The sequence below is a fragment of the Vigna umbellata genome, chromosome 2 (genome assembly GCF_029865625.1).
Source record: "Vigna umbellata cultivar VRB3 chromosome 2, Vumbellata_1.0, whole genome shotgun sequence".
NCBI lineage: Eukaryota > Viridiplantae > Streptophyta > Magnoliopsida > Fabales > Fabaceae > Vigna > Vigna umbellata.
In genome coordinates, this window is record NC_142166.1 from 45959595 (window position 1) to 45983206 (window position 23612).

Genomic DNA, 23612 nt, shown 5'->3' on the forward strand with positions numbered 1-23612 from the left:
AGGCGGTGTGGATAACGTTGCCGACGATCGTGAGTGTGGGGTAGGTAACAATGGAGGACCGGAAGAAGACATAATATGGGGACGTTGACGTAAATGTCAGCGTTGGTCATTAAGCTTATCCTCCTGTAGTTTGGCCAGAGCTATCGCCTGTGTTAATGATTGCGGTTGCAACGCTTGAACCTCATGACGTATATCCGAGTTTAACCCAGAAATAAAATCTCAGTAGAAAAGTAGCAGGAAGACCAATTATATGATTAGCAAACCGTTCAAATTCATTTAGGTAATCTTGAACCGTACCTTTTTACGTTAATTTGAAGAGAGAGCTACGTAGGTTGTCATAATACGAAGGGGCGAAACAAACCTCCAAGGCTTGTAGAAACTCATGCCAAGAAGGAAGCATGTTGTTCCGATGCAACCACTTAAACCAGCTAAGGGCTGGACCCTCCATATAAAAAGAAGTTATTCCTGATGATACTCGAATTGGGAGATATTAAAGATCCAGCCCATAGGATCGATTCCATCAAACTGGAGAACGTCTAATTTTAGAAAAGGTAAACGACGATCTTCAAGTTTTGGAGAGGGAGGGTCGTAAGGTAAGTTGGGATGCAATGGCATCCAAATGGTTGGTGATTTCACTTTGGTTGACGGTGAGCTTCAAGATGACTTCTTCCATATTGGTGATAAATTTGAAACGAGTATTGTGGTCTGTCATGTTCGCGTCGCGTCTCTCAACAAGAGCACCAAATTGATAGAAGAAAATGCCTTGATTCGAGGTCAAGGAACCTCCTGCAGCAATATAAAGAAAGGAATATAGAAAAGAGGAAAACTCATCTCCCTTATTCTTTCATCACTCAGGCAAATATAACAAAGATATGAAAATAATAAACTCTCAACAAATCCACTAACAAACTGACAGCTCATAACAAAATATTTCCTTCCCAAACAACTCCACTCTTCACAATTTATAATCAATTAAATATTTTGATAATCTACAAGTTCTTGTTGTATATTTGTGTTAGATTTTTCATTGGGTTTGATGGTATTATTGTAATCTTCTTGTGGACTTGAATTGTTATGAGTTGGGTATGCTTCATTTAGATGGTTTATGTGACTCCCATTTTGGTAAAAAAGTTTGCAAAGTTTAGAGAAATACATTTTATATAATGTGTAATTTCTTTCCAATATCCTCGTTTTCCTCAAATGTCAAAAGTGGATGTTCCTCATGTTTGAAATTACATTTTACTGATAAAAAACCAAGATCATAATGCAAATATATGTTTTCAAATCCATAATGTCTTGGTCGATATGATGTTAGGTTATAGGTCTCAAGCAAAAGGGTGAGAGTATGGGTTTTCTTGCAAACTAACCTACTTTTAAAATTAACAGAACATATATTTTTATTTTGTTACCTAACAAATTTTTACACACATTTTATAAATACAAAAATTAGCCTTTGTTATTGACTAAAAATATTTCTAAAATTGGATTGTGAATGGTGCAAGTGAAAGTGATGACAAAAAAATAATTTTCTTAATGGAAATGTTAAGAAAATATTAAATATAAAATGTATGTAAAAAATTGTTGGATATGTAAAATAATAGTATATCCTAAAAGAAACACGTTAGAAACAAGATTTGAAGGAGGATAAAGTGTTAAAGTGGCATCAATAGAAGTGCCACTTCTACATTCTGCAACCCCATGCTTTCTTCCCCAATTTCTTTAAGGGTGTTAAAAGTCCACAATACCCTCTCTTTTTATATAGATTGGCATAAAACTTATAGATTAATCATGGGCATGAAAGAAAGCTGAAAAGAAAAAAAATTAGAGATGTGAGGTTGATGATATAAATAGTATTTGTATAAATAAATCTCACCAGTATTTAGATGTGAGGATAATAAAGGCACTAAGTTTCCACACGTGATAAAATTAAGGAACTAGAATCACTGGATTAGAAACATAGGAATAAAAAATTGTATAATGTAAAAGTTGAAGAATCTGCATTGAAACCTTTATAAACAGCACCACCATTATCATGTAAAAGATTATTCTCTTATCCAGATACCAAATATGAGGGGAAAATACGAACTTATTTCACGAAATTTAAGACTAGAAAAGGTTACTGTTTAGTATACACCCCAAAGGTGATAATACAGTAAAGTTTTTTGTTTTAGCTTAAGAATGGATGAACAAGAGCAAATAATATTTTTTAAACTGAAAAACACTTAACCAGGAATCCAAAGACTATCTCGTTTTCATGGTCCTTGATTAAGGAGTTGTTTTGATACATTATTTATAATTTTCTTAAAGATAAAATTATCATTAAACTTCATAATAAAACAGATGTTACCTCAAATATTACCAAATGTTATGATGATTAACTCTATTGATGTTGAGATCAAAATACAAGGATTAATATTATTAATAATTATATTTTATAAAAGGTATATAAAATTAATTAATTAAAATTTATTATGAAGTAAAATAATTTGTTTTATTATACTATTATTTTAAAATATATTTTTATATACTTAAAAATTATAGTAATTGATTATTTTAATTTAAAATTCAATGTAATTTCAATTTCATTTTTCTATAAATTACTGGGTTATTTTTAAACCCATAAATTTTTTCTCTTTCATCCATCAAATCAATTAAAAAAATTTCACCCACTTTTTCTCTATTCAAATCACCTTTATATTAAATTATTTAAAAAATATTTTATAAGTTATTTTCTAAACATATAAATATGCAATTATTATTTTTAATACATTAATTAAATCAGTTAAAAAATATCACCCACTTTCTTCCAATTTAAATAACCTCACTTCATAGTGTTTTGTTTCTTACATCCACCCTCCTTTTAATCTAAAGGAAGCCTGAAAGTCTCTATAACTAATTATGAATCAAAACAACTTTTATTAAAGTTTTACTATTTGAATGCTTTTGATGTAAAAACGTTTAAATATAAATCATGTCATACCCAAATCAATTATTAAAATTAACTTGATTCAAAAGTACTATTATCAAATCCATCACAGTGACTACTGAGACTGAGAAAAAGAAAGTAAATACTCACTGTGTTTAGAAAACTTCTTCTTGCTACTCCATAGATACATTTCAACCTGCATTCCATGTGAAATAACTCATATGTCCTTGTCTACTTCCTCCATCGTCTTCCTCTTTCACATTCAAAAATGTACTTTTCATTTTGTATTTCAAAATACAATTTTTTATTCTGAATATACATTTTAGAATGTATTTTACTTTGTGTACAAAATACAATTTCCATATTTACATTTTAAAATTCAAAATAAAAAATAATTAAAAACTGTATAATTAGAAATATAAAATTTGTATTTCAAAACGTACAATCTAAAATACAAATGTTACATTTCAGATAATTTTCATTTATTTTATATTTTAAAACGTACAAGAATACAAAATTTATAGAGTTGTACATTTCAAAGCACAATCTTTATATTTCAGAATGTAAAACAATGTTTGTATTTCAAATTATGAGGTGCGGTAAGAAGCTGCTCTGTGTTTATATTAAGTGATTTGGGCCTCCGGTCCCCACCATAAAAAAACTCAAAGTATTGGCTGCACCTCTATATTTTCCTCCTACACCCTCAACTTTTTTTGTATCTCTATATCATTTTCTGGTTTTTATAGTTACTAATCTTGTATTTCTCTACATTAGACACGAGACAAGAAAAAGAAAAAGAAATAGTGAATGGACCAGCATCATCAACTAAAAGCACAAAAGAATTGTACAAAGAAAAAGAGAAAAATCATCCTTGAAACTGTTTCTTAAAGAGTGGGATGGAAGTTGATAAAACATTCTTATGACATTTGAAGTTATTTAATTTAAAAAAAAAATCCTTTTACAAGTAGCTTCTTCTTAAAAATAATAATTATAAATTTTCCCACATTCTAATAATAAAAAACTTTATTATGCAATCTAACTAAATCTAAATTAGAACCTATTAAATTATAAACTATTTGAATTCTTTAAAAAAAAATAAGGAACACAAATCACATTTCTTTACTATATAAAACAACTCAAATAAATTACTTCCGCAGATGTTCTAAGAAAACTAGGATAAAATTGACCATAGCTCAACTATTAAGATAAGATTGGCAACATGTTTATCAGTACCTGTAAGAACATATATATAAAGTAATAGCTAATTTGAAAGTTGGCATCACCCCAAACAAACAAGTTACACAATGAAAGACTGTAACACTAAAACTAAAAGGGTAACCGTAACTAGTTTGCCCCCAACCTGAACATGGTAACTGCTGAGCCACATGATAAACTATTTTTTTCTTACATGTAGTTTGGCTTTCGTGCAGTTGAAATAAGAATTCCCACATGTAAAGGCATTTCATCAGCCTCTTATTTGCCGTGTGTTGTAGGATTTGCAGTTCAAGCACTTTTGGGCAACAAGATGGTATTGGACGTGAGAAGTTTTAGTACAATCATTGCAAAGGATCCAAATCTGTTGAGAGAATATCACCTTTAGTTCTTCACAAATCAAAACGTCAGGTAACTTATCTATGTTTTCGATCCACGACAAATTTCTAAAAGTTAACTACTGATTCGTTATGCAACCTTCACCCTCTATCATTCTCCCTCATTTGCCCAGTCACAACAAAGCATCAATAAATCAAGGACTAGATATATTGTTGCACAGTTTATTATCATGAGGTCCTTATTACACGAGAGCAAAAATAAAAATAAAGATACTGACCATTTTGTTTCGATATGCTTCAGGCATTGGTGTAGCAGCAATCTCCATGTCAAACTTCTCCCAAATCATTGACATGTCACAAACTGACTTCGAGCAGAGAGGGCATGCATACCTGATGCAGAATCAAACCCAAAATCAGCTCATATACTGCAATAGGACTTCAAGCTGATAGAGGAGACAAGAGCTGTGATACTCACTGGAAATGTTCCCTCATTTCATTCAGGCAGCTTTTATGTATTGTATGTCCACAGGGCAAAACAAGGACATCATTCACAGATTCAAACAAATACTGTAATCACCAAATTTGTTGCACTTTGTCAATTCCAGTAACTTAACAAATTGGGAATTAGTCGCGGAGCTGCTGAAATAAGAGATTTGTAAAATGTTACCTCGAAACAAACGGGGCAATCGTGATGCATTGCTCCTTCCACACAAGGGTGACTGTTTTTCATTTGAGTTGGATAGCAACAACCTGTGCAAGGAAATCATGAAAGCATTATCAGTATGTAAATCATTTTGACACCATAGTGTTGACATTTAGCGTTTATTAAAACATAAACAACATGGGATAAGAACATATTACATACCACATTTGTAGCAGTGGAAGACATTTTCACATCCTCCAGTTCTGTATCAAAACATATCCGAATCAATCAGTCTGAATCTTGATACTAAATAAAGTCAATCTAACAGTGTACACTGACGAGACCATCGATATATAAAGGACACGCACAAGATGCAGTTTTAACCCTTAAGATATAGCTGAGCGGGTGGGGTGGGGGGTTTCAATATTTCAGATAATTTAACTTGATTCTCATAAACACATCTATAAGAAATAAGAAGCTTATGAAAAAATTAACTTCAATTTTAGTTCATATTTTTCCTTCTAAAATTAATGGTAGAATTTGTCCAAATAGACCCTTGCTCACTTCATACCTGCAAATTCCACAGCCACTGCAATGATATTGCTTCTTAGATACCTGCAGCAGACAAAATAAACAACACAGTTTAATAATGTAACACATTCTATCTAACAAATGTGAAAAGACTTCAGCATTACTGGCGAACATGCAACATAATGGAAATCTGGATAGTTAACAGTTCTTATAATCAGTTCAAATCCATCACTAAACCACTTATCTCAGTAGAGAGAATAGAATCTGGCTATTTAGCAGATAGAATAAATAGACGCATATACATAAAACAAAGTAAAAAAAATTAAATTAAAAATTAAAAAGCCCTGGATTAAGCACTCACATCATCATCAAAGAGCTTACACGTCCCACAGAAGTACTTGCCCATACAAACACCACAGTTAATACAGTTTTGCTGAACCTGGAAGCAGCATATATTGACACAAGAAAAACTACTTTAATGACATATTCTTAATAATGCAATATCAATATTCATAGTGATCTTATCGACGGTTTGACAAACAATGTATGAATAGTTCAGTAGTTTCAACTTAGAGGGGCACATTACCCGGTCATATCTAGAAGATCGTAACAAAACTAGTAATTGTTTACACTTTGCTTAAACCATCTAAAAGATATTTCATACAGTAAAAAGCTATAAAATTCCTTTCAATAATGAATCGTTCTGTTTATTTCTAGGCATATTAGCGCTCTCGCGTACTCACATGCAGAGGTCATCTCCTACCAACACATCTTACTAATACCCTGGTCCCCGGAAACTCAACAGAAGAGGAATAAAGAAGTAAACAAACACCTATTCTTGGTTAAGTACTCTCGAGATACTACTATCACTAAAAAACAATAAGAAATTAAAAGAATAGCTCAATTTTTTTACGACTACACTAGTTATTTTAACTATTAATAAATATGTTACGGTTTTTGTCGTGATAATTATATACTACCTATAGTCCTTAATATCAAGGATACTTTAGCAGAAATCGGTGTTCCTATTGTACAGAGGATTTCATAATTGCTACAAAACATTAAATTTCTTTTCTTTATTTGTCCCTATTAAATATTATGAATGAATGTGTATTCTATTAATATCTATTAATAGTAAAGGTAAGATTGGTACATTGATAAATGAATTAATTATTTTTATTGGTCAATGTGATTGTGTTAGAAGTGTCATTGTATCTTATGTACCATCGTGCCACTGTATCTTATATTTTAGATATTAGTTATGTCCAGGTGCCTGTCACAACAGCTAGTGCTTCATAGGTCATCATTACTCTATTATTTGACAAAACTTATTTAATCGCCTAATAAAGTGTTAAATCTTGCATTACCATTAACATACCATTGTGGAAGATTATACTGAAAGATAGCAAGAAAATCTAAACTCACCTCTTGTTCGGTCTCACAAAGTGAACATATAACCTGCATTTGTCGAGTTACTAATTAGCACTACTTCAACAGTGAAACAACAGAGAGAAATGGAGCACGAAATAGCGGATATCCAAATAAGTTATGTTAAAATAAATAAGGATACCTGTTTAACTTGATGGCGGGGAATATCGTGTCTGTGCTTCTGCTCAATGTTGATATTATTCTAGAAAATAACAAAATAACAGCACCAAAAATTAAAGGAATGCTAAACATAAAGGTTATACACAATGACACATTTCCATTCTATTCTCAGTTTTAAGTTATCATCTGAGTCAGCTTGAACATAATTTATTAGAAAGGACCCCACATTAAAACAGTAGGTCGAATTTACTTTCATTTGCTGTTCAAGTTTACAGAACCTTTTCCCGTAGGCAGTGCCACAAAATGGCCCCAAAATGAACAGGCAAGAAAATTTGAAATCAGTATTCGTTGGTTCTATGCATATTGCCTCAATTACAAGAAAACAAAAGAAAAAGAGAGAAGGGTTTCCTAATTTTAAAATAAGATGGAACCTTGTCATTAATGTCAAAAAGACAACAAGCGTAGATAAAGTATTTGAATAAAAACAACCATAGCGAAATACTAGGATGAGAAATCAACTCACTTTTGCCTCATTGTGACAATGGCGGCAATTAAAAATCTCATTGCAACAGGGGGCCCTAATACGGCATCTTCTCCGGTAATGTTGACATCTGCAGGAGAAACCAATGTCTTTTACAAAAAGAAAAGGGAATGCAAAAATTTAAATAGAAATAGTGTAGGAACATAGACTTTACCCATATTCCATATATCCTCTCTCACGCAAAGTATTGATCTTTTGGTGATCTGTTGATTGACTTGATTCTTCTCCAAGTATGTGCTCTTCGTTTGATGGTAGATGATTATACACGTCTTTCTCAGTCACATGCTTCTTGTCCTTGCAGTCAAGCTGCAGAGACTCAGAAGTGTGCAATACTGCCACCACTCCCATGATGCAAGCTATCTTCAGATAAGATTAAAAGCTATCTAGAAGCAGAAGTAAGCCTGATGATCTGCATGCAAGAAAGTATTTAGAAATAAGCCCAAAACTTCTAGAAGTCATATGTTGTCGCCCCCATCAAACCAGGTAAACACTGAATGCACTGTTGCTTTCTTCTACACTGCTGAAGATCAATTGAAAGCAGCAACAACAAAATTGAATTCAGGTTGGCCAGCTCCAATCAGTAATACTCCAAGAGGGAACACACCAAAACAAGAGCATACACAATAATTCTACATAAACCAATAGATTGCAACCAACACAATGATCACTTGATTTCTTGAAGAACTTCTGGAATCAAGTCCCAGTATACTGGAGCCAAGCAATAGACACCCCAACTATGTTTAGAGCAATATATCACTCGATCAAATATGCCTTCCAAATAATGAAGATGGAGTAATTATGTCTTAATTTTATTCTCCATGGAGGACCGGGCCTTCCATACTTGGCAGTTCTGCAAGACTCCTCCAAGAACTGAAACTTACCAAAAGCAAAAACTTAAAAAGGTTACTTTTTCAATTGGTCCCTAACTTGATAAATTTTTCTGAGTGAGTCCTCCAAAAACTGAAATTTACCATGGTATATTTTACTAATTATCAGGATACATTTGGAAGAACAATTTAATCAAGTTTCTAACACGCTTATTAAATGGGAGCTTAGTTATACAAAACTTAACTGCAAATTTAGGCTAAAAAGCTTATTTTGATAAATTTGCTCGTAAGACCTTTTCAGCTGAAAAAAGAGGCCTCCAAGGTCGCAAGACCAAATAAACCCCTTCAAACACTCACAGATGTTTTCATATAGATTATATTGGCTAACGCCATTTAGACCCCATTGATGCTTGTTTAAAGTCAATGCATGCCTTTTTGCCGTTGCTGCAATCGCCTTTATTATAAAAGTATAAATATCTAATCAAAATTTTACACACCAAAAAAGCTTAATTGAGAATTCAATGAAACTAAAGGACCAATAGTTTAACCTATTATTGAAATTTCATGCAATCTGCAGCTTGATAGATCCCTTTTGGTTAAATTCATTTTTTTTCTCCTTCTTCTTCTTATTTCAGTTAGTTTACTCGACAACGTATTCGTTCAAGGTCGTGACCCCTTTGCAAAAGGATGGTTCGCACTACTAAAAAGACAAATCCATATTAAAGATTCAAAATCATGATGTCCTTGTCCATATTCCAAATAGGTTTGTCTCTAATGGAAACTTCTCAAGGCCGTAGATGAAAAGCGGGACGGAAGAAAAAAGAACACGAAGATCGGTATATTCATAATGAGGAATGCTAACAGTCTCTGACACTCTCTTCCCAAGACTTGGTTAGAATTTATTAGAAAACATAATTTTCAGTGGTTTAATTTCTAAATCAGGAGAGAAAAATGAGTGGAACTCACCAGAAAGTGTTTTTTGAACAGCCGAAGCATCAAGCCAACCCTTTCACTGTTCATATAGGCAAAGAAGCAGATGCATAATCGTCATGAATTATGCAAAAGGAAATTCCATAAATGCTTCAACCAAACCAAATTTCTATCATATATCTTTTGTCGCCGCTAATAGAAGGTATTAAAGACAAACTAAAAAAAAGGTATTGTAGACAAAAGGCAAGGATACGGTAATAAAGATGTGCTTTTCGGGCAACTCTGCCCTTCATAAATACAGGGATAACGTTTTGATAAAGGGAATCCTCTTAAATTACAATACCCTGCAAAATATTTCAACTCAGTCGCATGCTACCGACTATTCTACCTCAAAACATTTGCAGTCACAAATCCTCTATATTATTCGACTGACAAAGAAGAGGTATAGAGATTCTCCACAATAGAACATCTCCATAAGATTAGTACCAAAACGCTTAATAATATTGGGTAGTCCAAGTGTCACCGTAATGCGATTATGCGACTCCACAAACAGAAAAGACGATTATAGTAATCGGAGAAGCAGAATCTACCTCTTACAGTTATAAGACTAAATACACCACTGTAAATAGCTGATTGTGATTCTGCGTTTGAATGCAGAATACACTCACGAGATTAATGGAAGAAATAGCAAAAGCAGAAAACGCTCAGACCCTGAATTTTCATAGATGCACATACATACTATCATACAATCTGAACTATATACAAAACAATAACATAAATGCAACCAATGCTTCTCAAAGCATTTAATAACACACAATTCAAGTCCAAAACTAACCGTCCATAAAATCATCAAACACCACAAAGAAAGCAATCCCACACATTTTGTCAATTGACAGCATCAATTCAACCAAGCTTTCCCGATACTTGAAATGATGCTGCATTTCTAGAAACAAAGCACAGAACAAACTTAAAGAGAATAGAAGAATAAAATAAGCACAATAGCAGGCAAAGGTAGCAAAGAAAGAAGAAGAAATGGTAAAAATTTTGTGACAGTACTACGAACTTTAGAGCCAGAGAGAGTGTTGGGCGATCCAATTCAAAATATAGATACGACGGTGTCCCAAATCGAAAGTAGAGATTGGTATCTCTCCCCTGACCCAGCACAAAAGGATGTGGAGGAGGAACACACAGGGAGAAAGTAAATTAGAATCACAACCCAATTTATAGGTCTGGCATATGCAAGTCCTTCCAGAGCTTTCTCAAACTTCCAAGACTACCCTTTTACATTTTGGATTTTACACATCTGAAATGTTTACATATAAGATAAGATTGGTTTTTCAATGCTCAACTTCACTTTATATTTAACATTATTTTTCTTTCTAATGGGAATGATTAAATTTTAATTTGAGAAAGTAAAATTGTGGATTGTTAAAGTTTCTCTATAAAATATTTATTTATTTATGTACAATGTGTGCCAGGACTTTTATCCCCTTTTAATATTATTATTGGAACAAGTTGAAAGACACAAGCCTATGAATCTACTTAAATGATCTTCTTATACAAAGTATAGAAATTTAAAAGACATAGTAGTTATGAAAATATTCATAATTTAAATTTTTATTTATAATAATTAAAGTATTTATATTATTAACTTATTTTTTAAAGTTGAATATAAATTGTTTAGTAATAATGAGGTAAAAATAGAAATTATAAAATACTTTTAAAATATTTTACTTTTAGATTATGTTAATTAAGTTATAAATTATTTTAAGGTATATATTTAAAATATTTTCTAAGTGAAGGAAGAGAGAGAAAAAGACACGTATAAAACTTAAAGAAGACACGAAGATATTTAGAGAGGACACGTGAACACACCTTGTAATGCGTGATAATGATAACACCGTTATCGCATAACACGACAATAGCACCGTAAATCCTGACATGGTCGGTTTGGATGGTATCCGCCCATAGTTTCCAACAAAATAGTTTTAATAGTTTTTAAATTTGTGCATGAAGATAATCTTTGACAAGACACAAACAATTGAAGTATATTTTTTAACAATTTAATTCAGTTTTCTCGCCGTCAAAATTATTTTATCTAACTATTGACGCGTTTCTCGATAAAAAAAAGTAAAATGTCAAAAAGGTGCATTAAGTAATTCTTATATTCTTCCAATAAGATAAGATATAATTAAAACTGAAATAATAATCCTTCCTTTCTTATTGTATGTACATTAGATCACTTTATCATGTACTTTTGTTTTTATTTTGCTTTTGCTAAGAAAGAAGAAAATGTAAAAAGAAAAGATAGCATTACTAGTTAATGATAGAGTTCATCAATGCAATATCAAACTATCATAATTAGTTAATGAAATAAGAGTAGTTACTGATTGAAGTTATTTAATGTTAGTTTAGTTAATGTTAGAGATAATCAGTAAAATATTATCATAATTAATTATGAAACTAAAAGTAAATCTAAAATTAACTCTAATGAATACAGATATTTATAAAATTAACTCCAATAAATACATATTTTTATAAACCTTCTATAGAGTTTTTTTTTTCGAATTAGTGACATCTAAGGTAACATTTTTTTGTTAAATAAATATTGAATAGTAAAATTTTCATATAAGATAGTTAAACTCAATTTATTTTATCTTCATTTATTTTTGTATTTTATATATATATATATATATATATATATATATATATATATATATATATATATATATATATATTACCTCCATTATGTATCTGATATCATCACATTCTATGCATATAAGATCATCTCAAACTATTACAAATACATATTTGATATCGTTTCAAATTGTGTTATGAATATATGATATCTTTTCGGACAATACTACATCATGTCAGTAAAGACATTTTGATCAAAAACTATTAAACTCAACTACAATAAACAAGAAGTTTAAGACATAAACGTATTTATATAACATTAAGCAAATTTACCAAGATAAATTATCTATAAGATTTATATATGACCAAGTAATAACCCATAAACCTACTATAAATAATATAATTCACAAAATAATTAAGTCACATAATTAAGTTAATTAAGTTACATGTTGATTTATTACAATATTTTTATTATCATCTAACCCACACCCTAACTTGAATATAAAAAAATATCTCAACTTAAAAACTAAAGATGAAGAGAAGAACTTGTAGAATTTTTGGATTATATAAGGACAACAATAATATTTGTAAGTAAAAATTTAAAATCTATAATAATAATAAGTACTACCTTAACAATAATTAATTTTTACTTTAAAACAGTAAATGTTACTTTAAAAGCAGTGATAACTTACTTGAAAAGCATTTTCTAAAAGAAATAATGATGACAGTAGAAATTTAACAGCAATAATAAAAATTATTATTATTAGGGTTAAATATGTTTTTCGTCATTTAAGTATCACACGATTTTAGTTTTAGTCCCTACTTAAAACTTTGATGGTTTTTAGTTCTCGTAGTTTTGAAACTCTTAGTATTAGTCCTTAAGAATGGATGGCGTTAAGTTTTAGTAGATGTGGCAAACGGCGATGCTAGGTTTGATGCCAGCTGTCGTGCCACGTTGATTGTTTCATTTTTCAAGTTGAATCTAACTTCGTCTTCTACGCCACCCAAAAGCTTCTCGTTTCTGCCCCTCGCCCTCCACGCCCTCCAGCAGCACCGTGGCCAGGAAGGTCCACACCTATGTTCTTAGAACACTATATACACTAGTAGTTTTTATGGCAATTTTCAGATGCCATGGCAGAAAGCATGAATTTCCTTCATCACCATGGAGATGAGAGCTAACAGTGCCATTTAGGATGTGCTCGTACACTAGCAGTAAGTCTCGACTGTGACGCAAAGTGCAGCCATAGAGGGACACAAGGTTTCTGTGTCGCAAACGTGTGAGAATATGGATTTCATTGATGAATGACTCCACTGGCCTATAGCTGCGCTCGAACAGGCGCTTCACTGCAACTTCACGACCATCTCTAAGTTATCCTGGTTGTTCAAAACCAAAAGTTATTCTACATAGCAGTTTGAAGTTATAATAGCATATTTTCTTCCTTTCTTTAGAATCACGAAAAAAGGTAATTTTTAAGTTTAATACTAGACGATTTTATATATTATAAAAATTTACTTTATTTGTAGTCTCTAAAGAAAAATTGTGAGAATGTATAGTTCTTACCCAAGTAAACAGTTCCAAAGCCTCCTTCTCCAAGCTTCCTAGCTTCATCAAAATTGTTGGTTGCCTCTCTGAGCTCGTTGAAGGAGAAGACAGAGATCCCAAAGTAGACACCTCCACTTTCCATGGACGTTGTATTTCTGAAGGAAGAAGAATAAACGTTTCTTGATTTGTTTTGGAGGCCTGAACGTTTCTTTCTTCCTTTCAACAACAAAAGAATAACACCAACCAAGGCAAAATCCCCAACCAGGACTGGTATTCCAACACATAACGCTGCAGAAAAAGGGCGAGGCAACAAATGAAACTTAAGTCTAAGAACATAGGTGTGGACCTTCCTAGCCACGGTGCTGCTGGAGGGCGTGGAGGGCGTGGAGGGCGAGGGGCAAAAACGGGAAGCTTCTGGGTCGCCGTAGAGGACGAAGTTAGGTTCAACTTGAAAAATGAAACAATCAACGTGGCACGACAGCTGTCATCACACCTGACCTCGCCGTTTGCCACATCTACTAAAATTTAACGCCATCCATTTTTAAGGACTCATACTAAGAGTTTTAAAACTACGAGGACTAAAAACCATCAAAGTTTTAAGTAGGGACTAAAACCAAAATCATGTGATACTTAAGGGACAAAAAAACATATTTAACCCTTATTATTATTATTATTGTTATTGTTAACTGTCGTAACAATTTACAATACCAATAGTTTAATATTATTAATATTGTAATAAACTCAAAGTAAACAAAGTAATAAAATGTTATTGATATAAAATTTAAATACAATAAATAGTAAATATTTTTTAATATTACAACACAAATTTATTATTTTAAATACAACAAAAATAAATATATGCATATAATACAATTAATCATTTCCAAAACATAAAATATATTAAAATCAAAGTTGATTGTTTGATTAATTAATTTATTAATAAAGAGATAAAATGTATAATAAATCACTTTTTACATTTATTGGAGTTCACTTAAACATAAATAAAATATTGCTTATATACACGTAAATATTAGTAAATGTGTTAAAATTTGATCTTAGCGGTAAAAACTTTGTTTATTTTAGTTGTAAATAAATTTATATTGTTCCTATTAATGAGGATTTCCCATTTATCTCAACAGATATCTTACTTTAATTTTTTATGAATAAAATTCTCGATATAGTTGGTCATTAATACTAACTTGAAAATTTTAGGTATTTATTTTTATACAATGCTTAACTTTTTTAATATTAAATTTATACTTAAATGTTTACTATATCAAAATTTAATGTGTTTGTTGATAATTTTAACTCAATTGCATAAAGTATTAAATTAAGAATCAAATGTCGGTATTCAAATATTTATTTATAATCAAATATAATTTTGTTCTTTAGCTTTACCTATAAATACATATTATGAATATCAAATACAGTTTTCATTCAATACTTAATTATTGTTTACCAAAAGTTCTTACAAACTTCAACATCTCTTCTATCTTTAACAACGAAACTAATAAGAATTTATGCTAAGCAATCCTACAAAATCTAATAAAAAAAATTATTCCTTCACATATAGTTAAAGTAACACTTTTCTTTCTTATAAAAATAGAAAAATATTTTTTTTTTTGAATTTCAAATATTCAAATTTACCAATAGAATACAAAGACTTACTTCACATTTTGAATTGCACCGAAAAGACTATTCATCCCAAAGAGGTTTACGTAAAATTTGGAGAAAAAGACAAAAAATACTGTTTTATTTGTCAAAGAAAGATGAAATATGGTATAAAAAATTAATTAATTAGTTTAATATATGTTAAAAAGTAGACTTTAAACCTAACTCACACACCCCTCACGTCGTGGTATATACATCATCTCAAGGGTGTCACTCGAGTGCAGAAGTAGATATTTTCACTAAGTCTTTATGGATTATATTAGTAACAAGTTTGGTACATACGATTTGTATACACTAAAAAATCCATCGGGCCGCCATTATCGGACCACATGAACTTTAAGCCTAACTCAACCTCACACAACCGACTTATAAGGTGAAATTTGCACTCACTTATATATCATAAATTGACCTTATCTTTAGTCGATATGAAACTTTCAACAAATGTATCATCAAACACAAACTTCATAAACTTTTCATTATTTCTATTCACTGTCTCAGAATTTCCAAATAAGAGTTTTTCAAGGATTGCCTTAGAGAATATTATGTTATAAGAAGACGTAGGTTTCTCCGACTTCCTATAAATAATAAATTTAATAGAAGGCATGGTCCTCAGACATGAATCTTTTCTTTTGCTTTCTGAACATTCATTCTGTTCTAAAGTCAATTTTCTAAGAAGCAATCTTCAACAAGAGAAGATGCACAGAATGAATTTTATCATGTGCACGCAAGAGTGCTACGTGGCAATGGAAAAAAAATCCATTTAGGTTGTTGCATAATTACCTAATCCGTAAGTAAACTATTACTTTAATTGAGTCGAAGCAAAATCTGATTGGTTGGAGTACTTCAAATAAACGTTGTTGCTTTCATGTGTTAACCTCTGAAGTCAAGATTGAGGATCCCGAAAGAGGGAGTGTGTACCTATGTGTATGTGCCATGTGGAAAGATTTGGTTAATCATATTCTCAATAATGCGTTTCATGACAAAGATAGCTTTTTCGAGTGTCAATCATTGAGAGATTTATCTAATAAATTGGTGAAAGCTGAAAAGGACTTTCGCAAACACAGATCAAATTGTAGTGTTGGGGTTTTGATTGCCACTTTGATAAGGTGTACTAGCTAGAAATCACGTAAAAAAAATGTATGAGAAACATGATTATTTTAACTCATACAATGCAAGCATCGTTACATGATTTATATAAGGACTAAGTTATACACGAACAGTTTTATGCAAATGCGTTCAAACTAAGGTTTGTTTATGGAAATTGTTTACCATACGTTATCGACACAAGAAATGTCTTAGTTTTTGGTTTGCGTCAGAGTTATTTCGATTTCGTCTAACTATTTTCTAAAGATTGTGTAACTTATGGAAATTTGTTAAACTTTCTAGTTTTGGTTGTACACTCAGTCATACTTATTGCCATTTGTATCTTAGGATGACGACAAAATATTCGCATGGAAGAAAAAAATATCAATGTAATTTTAGGATATTATTTTGATACTCAACAAAATTTTACCAACACTTTACATCAACTATTTTATCTTTCAATCCCTCTCTTTCTTTACAAATACAAAAATTGACCAGAACATCCTTAAAAATAAGTTGTAAAGTATGTATACAAATATATTGTGTGTGAAAATAATAATACACAAACATTTTCCATAATTTTATTTTCTTTTCACGTTTTACTAAACTTCGTACATGGCAAGAAGGAAATAAACTAGTAGTTTGTCTATACATGTAGGTATGAGATACATTTGTGATTGAAAAATATCTTTTTGACAATTTTTTTCAACCATCTATGTGGTAACTCATAATTAATTCATTTCAAATATACAAACCAATAAAATAATGATACATAGTCTATTATCAAAAAATATTAAAAAAAATTGTTAACATTATCATTTGTGATTTTCACTTAGTAGGTGAAATGAAAATGATGATCACTTATGAAAAACATTTTTTTGATTGCACTAACTGATAACTCACTTTTAAGATATTTTGAATTAATGTTTACATAAAAAAAAGAGATTGAATAGTAAAATAGTGGATGTAAAATATGTGTAAAAATTTGTTGGTGGAAAAATAATAGTACCAGTGACTTATTGTTAGGATATTAACTTTTACCTTTATTGATAAATAATCCATAGAATTACTTTTTTGTTCATTCCATTTACACTTGCTTATTTTCCATGTTAGTTTAATAACGAAGAGAGTATTGTTTTTTTTTTATTGATTTATTTAGGATACAAATGTACTGCTACCCTCTTAAATTTAAGATACCGAAATAATCAACCTTTTCTTACACTTAGATAAATTTCTAACTAAGAAAATGCTTAAACAAGTCAAAAAGCTCCCAAATGAGGATTTCTCCTTGAATAGAGAGAAAAAAGTACCTAGAAATTCAACAGATATGAAACTGTACAAATGGTTGATGCCTCAACCATAGAATCCTAGTTTCGTTTTTGAGATAGTAATATCTCTTTCAATGATGCTATTGTTGAACTTAAGTAGGGTAGATCGGCTAATTGCCAACACATGTCTTTTTCTATAATTTTCTTTCCACCCTTTATTATGTGACATCTAATGATTTGTCACCTGAGTATACTCCACCAAGAGACCATAACCGAAGTTGCGGGGAGCCTGGGAACCACATGAAAATCTACTTCAACAATCACGCCCTGAAAATTATCGAATCAATTTAGACATCAAATCCATAAACATTGTATGGTGAGAATAAAAAATGAAAATGTCTATTCCACTAGTTTACAAGTTGAATGGCTCCATACATGTAGGTGCCAGGGAACCACCACAGAATTGGTGGCGATTGTAGCACAGAAGTCAAAAGATCTCCCGAAAGATTAACAAGAAGACAAGGATGTAGATTTCAAAGCAACTTAAAGCTCAGAAAGAAATGCATCTGGTCACGGAATATCTACAAAGCCCCATCGTCAACCATGAATAACTTCTTTCTCTATTCTGGAGCATGAACTTCAATTCTTGTCTGTAGCTACCTTCAGGGCACACTATACAAAAACAATGGACCAAATTGCCAATTACAGCAGTCAGAAGACCAAGAACATTCCGGTTAGTTAAAAGGAACACCAGAAAGGAGTATTTACCAAGTGATATAGGGTTATAGAGATCATAACCCATTATGCTCAGTCTGGCAGTAGGGGTTTAGGTAGCTTGAATGAGGGTCTAAATTCAAACCTTGTTGTCATTATTGTACACACAAACAATGTATAGTGAATATAAAACAAAACATTAATCTAGTGTTGTTATAGATTTGATTGCTTACACTAACGGCATGATGGTTTGATCTGCAAAACCCCTTGACGTCTGAATGCATGTTAACAACCTCAACAAGACCCTGACTGTTTTGTTCGTTCCTTTTCATTTCTTTTGGCACTCTGGAGTTCATCCTCCCCAAAGTAGGGAAAGCATCTGACAAATATTGAGCCAGCCAGATAACAGACTCAAATATGCATTAGAGAAGCTTCCTCAAACTTCCAACAACCATGGGTCAAACTCCACCCTAAGCTGTATTTGGAAGGTCAATAATCTTTTTGCAAAAAGTCTTCTGGTTTCGTGAACTGAACAGTTCTGGAATGGGTACCTCCTTAAAGGCAATATTACATCATTTTTTTATTCTTGCAAATTCATTGCTTAAGGATAACAAGCCACGACATAGCCTCAAGTGGATAAGCTGAAAATGAGTTTCAACCCTAACATAGTCAATCTATTTTCAATATGGGCCAGTCACTGGATTGTTGAAAAAGCATAGGATTTTCAGCCATTTGAGAACTTAAATCAAGAGATATAGGCTGGAGCAATCCACTGTTGGACAAGTCTTCCAAGGCCTTAATGTCTTGTTGCAAACGGGCCACATGTAGAACGGTATGGTCCAGAACTAAAGGATCATCAGGAGGATTTTGGAGAAGGGTGAGCAAATTCTGTTTATAAACTTGAGCAGTCAATGACGGTTTTGCAACCTGCCGATGTCTACAGAAATTTGACACTTTGATGACATGTTTACAGAGGTTTCCCAACCTAGACCAGGAACAATCACAAAGTGAAAATTCTGAACCAAGATTCCAAACTGTATATACCAAGCTTCTGTCAGTCTGGGATAAAACTTTGGCAATATGGAGATTTTGTTCATCCAGCATCACGTCAACATCAGGAATATGAAGAGCATGATTCCAAGCATTAGGGGAGAAAGAATTGTCGCTTACATTCTCAAAATATCCTGTCTCTAAACTGTACTGATCCAACCAGTATAACGAGTGAAATTTGGTAGTTAAAGCATGGATTAACCAGTCAACTCTTAGCCAGAAATTACCACAATCCTCCTTCAGAAGCATAGATTTTAATGTTAGGTGATAGGATTCTATTGCAGCATGGGACTCAGGGGTTGTCACCGGGAATGATTTTATTGCATCAATCCACATATCTGCATTATAAAACACAGAGCCACGATATTCAAGAAACGGTATTAATTCTAAAAATACTCTCAAACGACTGGATACTCCACTAATTATAATAAAAATAATCAGCCAGTTGTAGAAACACTAACGCAATTATTGCCCCAAAAAACTTAAGGCACCTATCTGGTGGTGAGACTGAGAATGAAATGAATTTGGATATAAAATCTGAATCAGAATGTTTCAGATCAAAACTAATTATGATGTGTGCCTACAGCAGCAAGAGCAGATATTTCTTCGATGAATACAAAATGAATCATCAATTGAGCAATACCTATTCTAGTTTGCCAATGGTTTTTGAAATAGTCCATAAAGGCACACTGGTCAACAAAAATTTGAATAAACTCTTCAACAGAATCCATAGCATTTGGCCCACATTTTGTACAGTACAGAATCCATCCCAAATGCATAAACATCTCACGTTGCACCGCAAAGTTGCAGCATTTCTTGATGAGTTTTTTAATCAAAGTACGACGAACATGCCAGGCACATAATAGGACGCGGCACTGGAAAGCCTCTCTGCAATGAGCAAGATCACACTACATTTGCTATTCAGGTGGGTCTCTTAAAAATACAAAAACGTTTAACGAAACTAAAGAACCACACTAATCTCTTTACCTTATGATAGAAAATTGAAAAGATGGATCATCTAACAAAATAGCATTTGGCCTCCATCTGGGATCCTTCGTTCGTAATCTTTCAGATAGCAATACAATCCACTTATGAATAGATTTACCAACAAAAGATGAGGTGATGATCCAGGCAACCGGAATTGCATTTTGGGATGAATTGAAAACAAGTAAAGAACATACAGGATACTGTCAATGAGAATAAAGAAAAAACGTATGAGACATTCTAAAGTCCTGCAATGTTCTGCTGACGTAACTAATTTTTCCTCGTAACAAAAGATGGCCTGGGTGTGTAATATTCATGATTATATTGATGAAATTGGTTATTACTAATGCCCAAGGCAGATTCAAAAGATGACAATATATGTTTCTTCTAAACATGCACTTTTCCCATCTAAACAAGCTAAAAATCATAGCCTTTAGCCAGTCCTGACTTCATGCATAACTAAGTAATGAAATGTAAGTTCCTCGGTTGAAAAGGTAAACACAAGAGCAATGTGCAATACCTTGAGCTTTTTCAAGCCAAAACCTGAATGAAACGAAATTAAACTATTATTTCCATAACGGAGCATTTGTTGCAGCTGCCAATCTGTTTGTATACCCAACACAAATGGTTCTGAAGCTGAGTTATCTTGAAAATAGAAAACATGCTTCTGATGCCTCTGAACCCACATCTTTACACTGTGTTCATCATTTTCGTGTAGCTCATGTGAAGAATTACGAATAGTCCTTTCCATGTTACGTACATCATTTCGAGTGAGAAAACCATCACGGTTTTGGGGCCCACCTTGCTTCTGCATCTCCTCTGTATGGTGCTGTATTATCTTGTCCAAAGATATTCCAACATAAAGCAAAGACATCACTTTCTGGCGTAACTCATCCGAAATTCGTGGAGCATACATGGCTCTCGTCCCCACGGCATCCCTGTCAAGCAATCCATGACATGGTGCCCCTGATTTATCTACGTGCCTTTTTTGGTTATATATGATTAGTGCAAGGAGAGGCCTGGTGTAAAGTCTTTTAATAGTGAAATGGCAAAGGCACCCTCTCATCATGTGACGCCTCCCCGGCCTGCTCCCCTTCCCTGAAGCAGGCTTGGAGCTCATACCCTCCCCTACACCTGAGTCGCTGTCTCGGTAGTCTTCGGGACCATAAGAACACCAGTATCTAAATATCAATGCATAGTTTCATATTGCCAATTAGCCAAATCTGTTCATATTATAAGTCAACTGAGGCTTGAATCACAAATCCACAATTTGAGGGAAAAATGAATAAATAGTTTACATAGAGAGAAAGTTTTTATAAGAACTTCCAAGAGAAAAAATAAAATAAGTTTTTCCGTAAGCAAATATTAGCTAATGCACGAGTTAAAAATAAAAAATAGAGAAACTATATGAGATAGCCTCTACAAATTACCTTACACATTTTAGCTTAATAAACAAACCAATAAGTGTTTATAGAGAACTTTCTCCCAACAGCCCATATTGTCATTCAATCTCATGTGGCCTCTATGATAAGTTTGTTGATGTCTACAATATCTATCTTCAAATTCATATCAGTAATGGTTCCTTATCGGTTGAAATTAAACCCAATTTTACCTCTACACCAACCATACATAGAAATTAAACTAAGAAAATAGTTAGCATATTTTCGTAACTGTAATTTTGAATTGAAAGAAAACTAATCTTACAGAGTGTATTCAAGGTAACCATCAACCCTTGGTTTGGCAATGCTTCCTTCAGGTCTCTTCCTTCTTGATTCTATGCGAAAACTCGCAGGGCATTCGGGATTGAAAGATTCCCCTTTGACAAAATCATCAACTCTGGCAAAAGGAATGAGAGCAATATCATCACCACCTTGGCGACCACCTTCCAATCTAACCCAATTTATGTGAGCAGCAGAAAACTCTGTACAAAGAGGATCTTGCACAGGAAGGTTCAGAATGTCCTCCATTCTCGGCATCTAACATTCCCCAAACAAAATCAACAACTCAAAACATCACCCATTTTCAATTCCAATTAATGAATCATACATCATTCTCATTCTCCAAAATTAAACCCAAAGAATTCGTGTAACATTAATAGTAAAAATTCTTGAGTGGGAAATTCCGTTTACCTTGGTCGCATTCGCGTCAACGAAGTGGATGCAATGTTTTGAGATTAGCATATGTCAGGATCCGAAAGTGCTTATTTACATTAAAAGAGTTAATAAATTATGTAATTTAAAATATATTTTTTAAAAAAACTTTTGTGATTTGAAAATTATTTTTTATATAAAATAAAACTTTTAGACTGTATAATCTATTTTTCAAAATTTAATTATTCAATATCGAAGGTTTTTATTGAATGTGTTTATGAGGAATGGGTTATACATTTCGTTGTAAAATATCTTGTTATAACTTTTTCACTAATAATAAAATAATAGTATATTTCACTTATTTATTTATTGTAAAAACCTCAGCACAATCTCCTCTACCATTTTACTCTAAAATTTAAATTTTATTTTAATTAGAAAACAACCAACAGTTAAAGAGTAGTAAAAGCAATTACAAAGGAATGTAACACTTTCATATTTTGTGTTATAATTAATTCTACTTAATGGACTAAGAAAAATATAATACAAAATTCACTTCTAAAATGAAATATGAAAGTTAAAATACGAAATGAACTATTTTTGCGTTTTCTCTATCATTTTTCGTCTACGGTGTTCTCTCTCTTTTTCTTTTTTCCTCTACATGTTTAAAATTTTCTATTAGTGGGGTAGTGGAATTAGTAACTGTGGGGTGTAAAAAGCAAGAAGGTTGCCAGTCAACTTATGGGCTGAAAAAACAATGCCCTTTTACGGCCAACAGCGATGTTGGGATTCATGTTTTCAGTTTTGTTTGTAAGAAAACTAAAAGTGAACATTTAGAGAAACTTCTGAATAAGAATCTTTAGGAAAGAAAAAAAAAACTAAAATAAAATTTTCCATAAAAAAATTTGAAGCATAAGTTAAAAATAATGTTTGTCAATATTATACAAAATATTTCTCTAAATTAAATAATACATATATTAATTTTGACTATTTTCATACGAAGAACCATTCACTAAATATTCAAATTCAGTTCTGAAGCTACTTTTCTTATTTGGATACTTTCTCATCGAAAAATCATT

At 32.1% G+C, this 23612-nt stretch overlaps 2 protein-coding genes across 15 annotated transcripts; both read right to left on the reverse strand.

Moving 5' to 3' along the window:
* Positions 1-4086: 4086 nt before the first annotated feature.
* Positions 4087-10716, reverse strand: LOC124825684 (CHY-type/CTCHY-type/RING-type Zinc finger protein). Of its 11 annotated transcripts, none has more exons than XM_047298355.2 (13): positions 10560-10703; positions 10332-10439; positions 7894-8148; positions 7722-7809; positions 7221-7280; positions 7076-7108; positions 6012-6089; positions 5691-5734; positions 5342-5382; positions 5144-5226; positions 4952-5043; positions 4755-4866; positions 4087-4502 (listed from the first exon to the last, which is right to left on the reverse strand). In XM_047298355.2, exons 3-13 carry the CDS (start codon positions 8085-8087, stop codon positions 4392-4394), a joined length of 936 nt encoding a protein of 311 aa, XP_047154311.1. In that variant the 5' UTR covers positions 8088-8148; positions 10332-10439; positions 10560-10703; the 3' UTR covers positions 4087-4391. The 11 variants fall into 11 exon arrangements, with proteins under 11 accessions (XP_047154311.1, XP_087963208.1, XP_087963212.1 ...); XM_088107082.1 differs by having other exon boundaries at positions 7894-9578; XM_088107086.1 differs by adding an exon at positions 9533-9578 and having other exon boundaries at positions 10332-10689.
* A 6883-nt stretch (positions 10717-17599) lies between these two features.
* On the reverse strand, positions 17600-22646 carry LOC124825682 (uncharacterized). Of its 4 annotated transcripts, XM_088107090.1 has the most exons (9): positions 22576-22646; positions 22151-22422; positions 20967-21627; positions 20450-20649; positions 20106-20350; positions 18646-19800; positions 18467-18545; positions 18134-18370; positions 17600-18025 (listed from the first exon to the last, which is right to left on the reverse strand). In XM_088107090.1, exons 1-6 carry the CDS (start codon positions 22624-22626, stop codon positions 19082-19084), a joined length of 2148 nt encoding a protein of 715 aa, XP_087963216.1. In that variant the 5' UTR covers positions 22627-22646; the 3' UTR covers positions 17600-18025; positions 18134-18370; positions 18467-18545; positions 18646-19081. The 4 variants fall into 4 exon arrangements, with proteins under 4 accessions (XP_087963216.1, XP_087963217.1, XP_047154306.2 ...); XM_088107091.1 differs by lacking the exon at positions 18467-18545; XM_047298350.2 differs by having other exon boundaries at positions 18467-19800.
* Between the last annotated feature and the right edge of the window lie 966 nt (positions 22647-23612).

Bases quoted from the DNA above. Each gene is read 5' to 3' on its own strand.
- LOC124825684 (XM_047298352.2), bottom strand. From the start codon at position 8,087: ATGGGAGTGGTGGCAGTATTGCACACTTCTGAGTCTCTGCAGCTTGAC. The intron at 7,810-7,893 runs GTAAAGTCTATG...TTTCTCCTGCAG, and splicing joins AGAGGATATATGGAATATGG to ATGTCAACATTACCGGAGAA. The intron at 5,044-5,143 runs GTAACATTTTAC...TGGTGATTACAG, and splicing joins ATTGCCCCGTTTGTTTCGAG to TATTTGTTTGAATCTGTGAA.
- LOC124825682 (XM_088107091.1), bottom strand. From the start codon at position 22,626: ATGCTAATCTCAAAACATTGCATCCACTTCGTTGACGCGAATGCGACC. The intron at 21,628-22,150 runs GTAAGATTAGTT...ATTGATATTTAG, and splicing joins GGTTACCTTGAATACACTCT to ATACTGGTGTTCTTATGGTC. The intron at 19,801-20,105 runs GTATTGCTCAAT...TTTATAATGCAG, and splicing joins CCATTGGCAAACTAGAATAG to ATATGTGGATTGATGCAATA.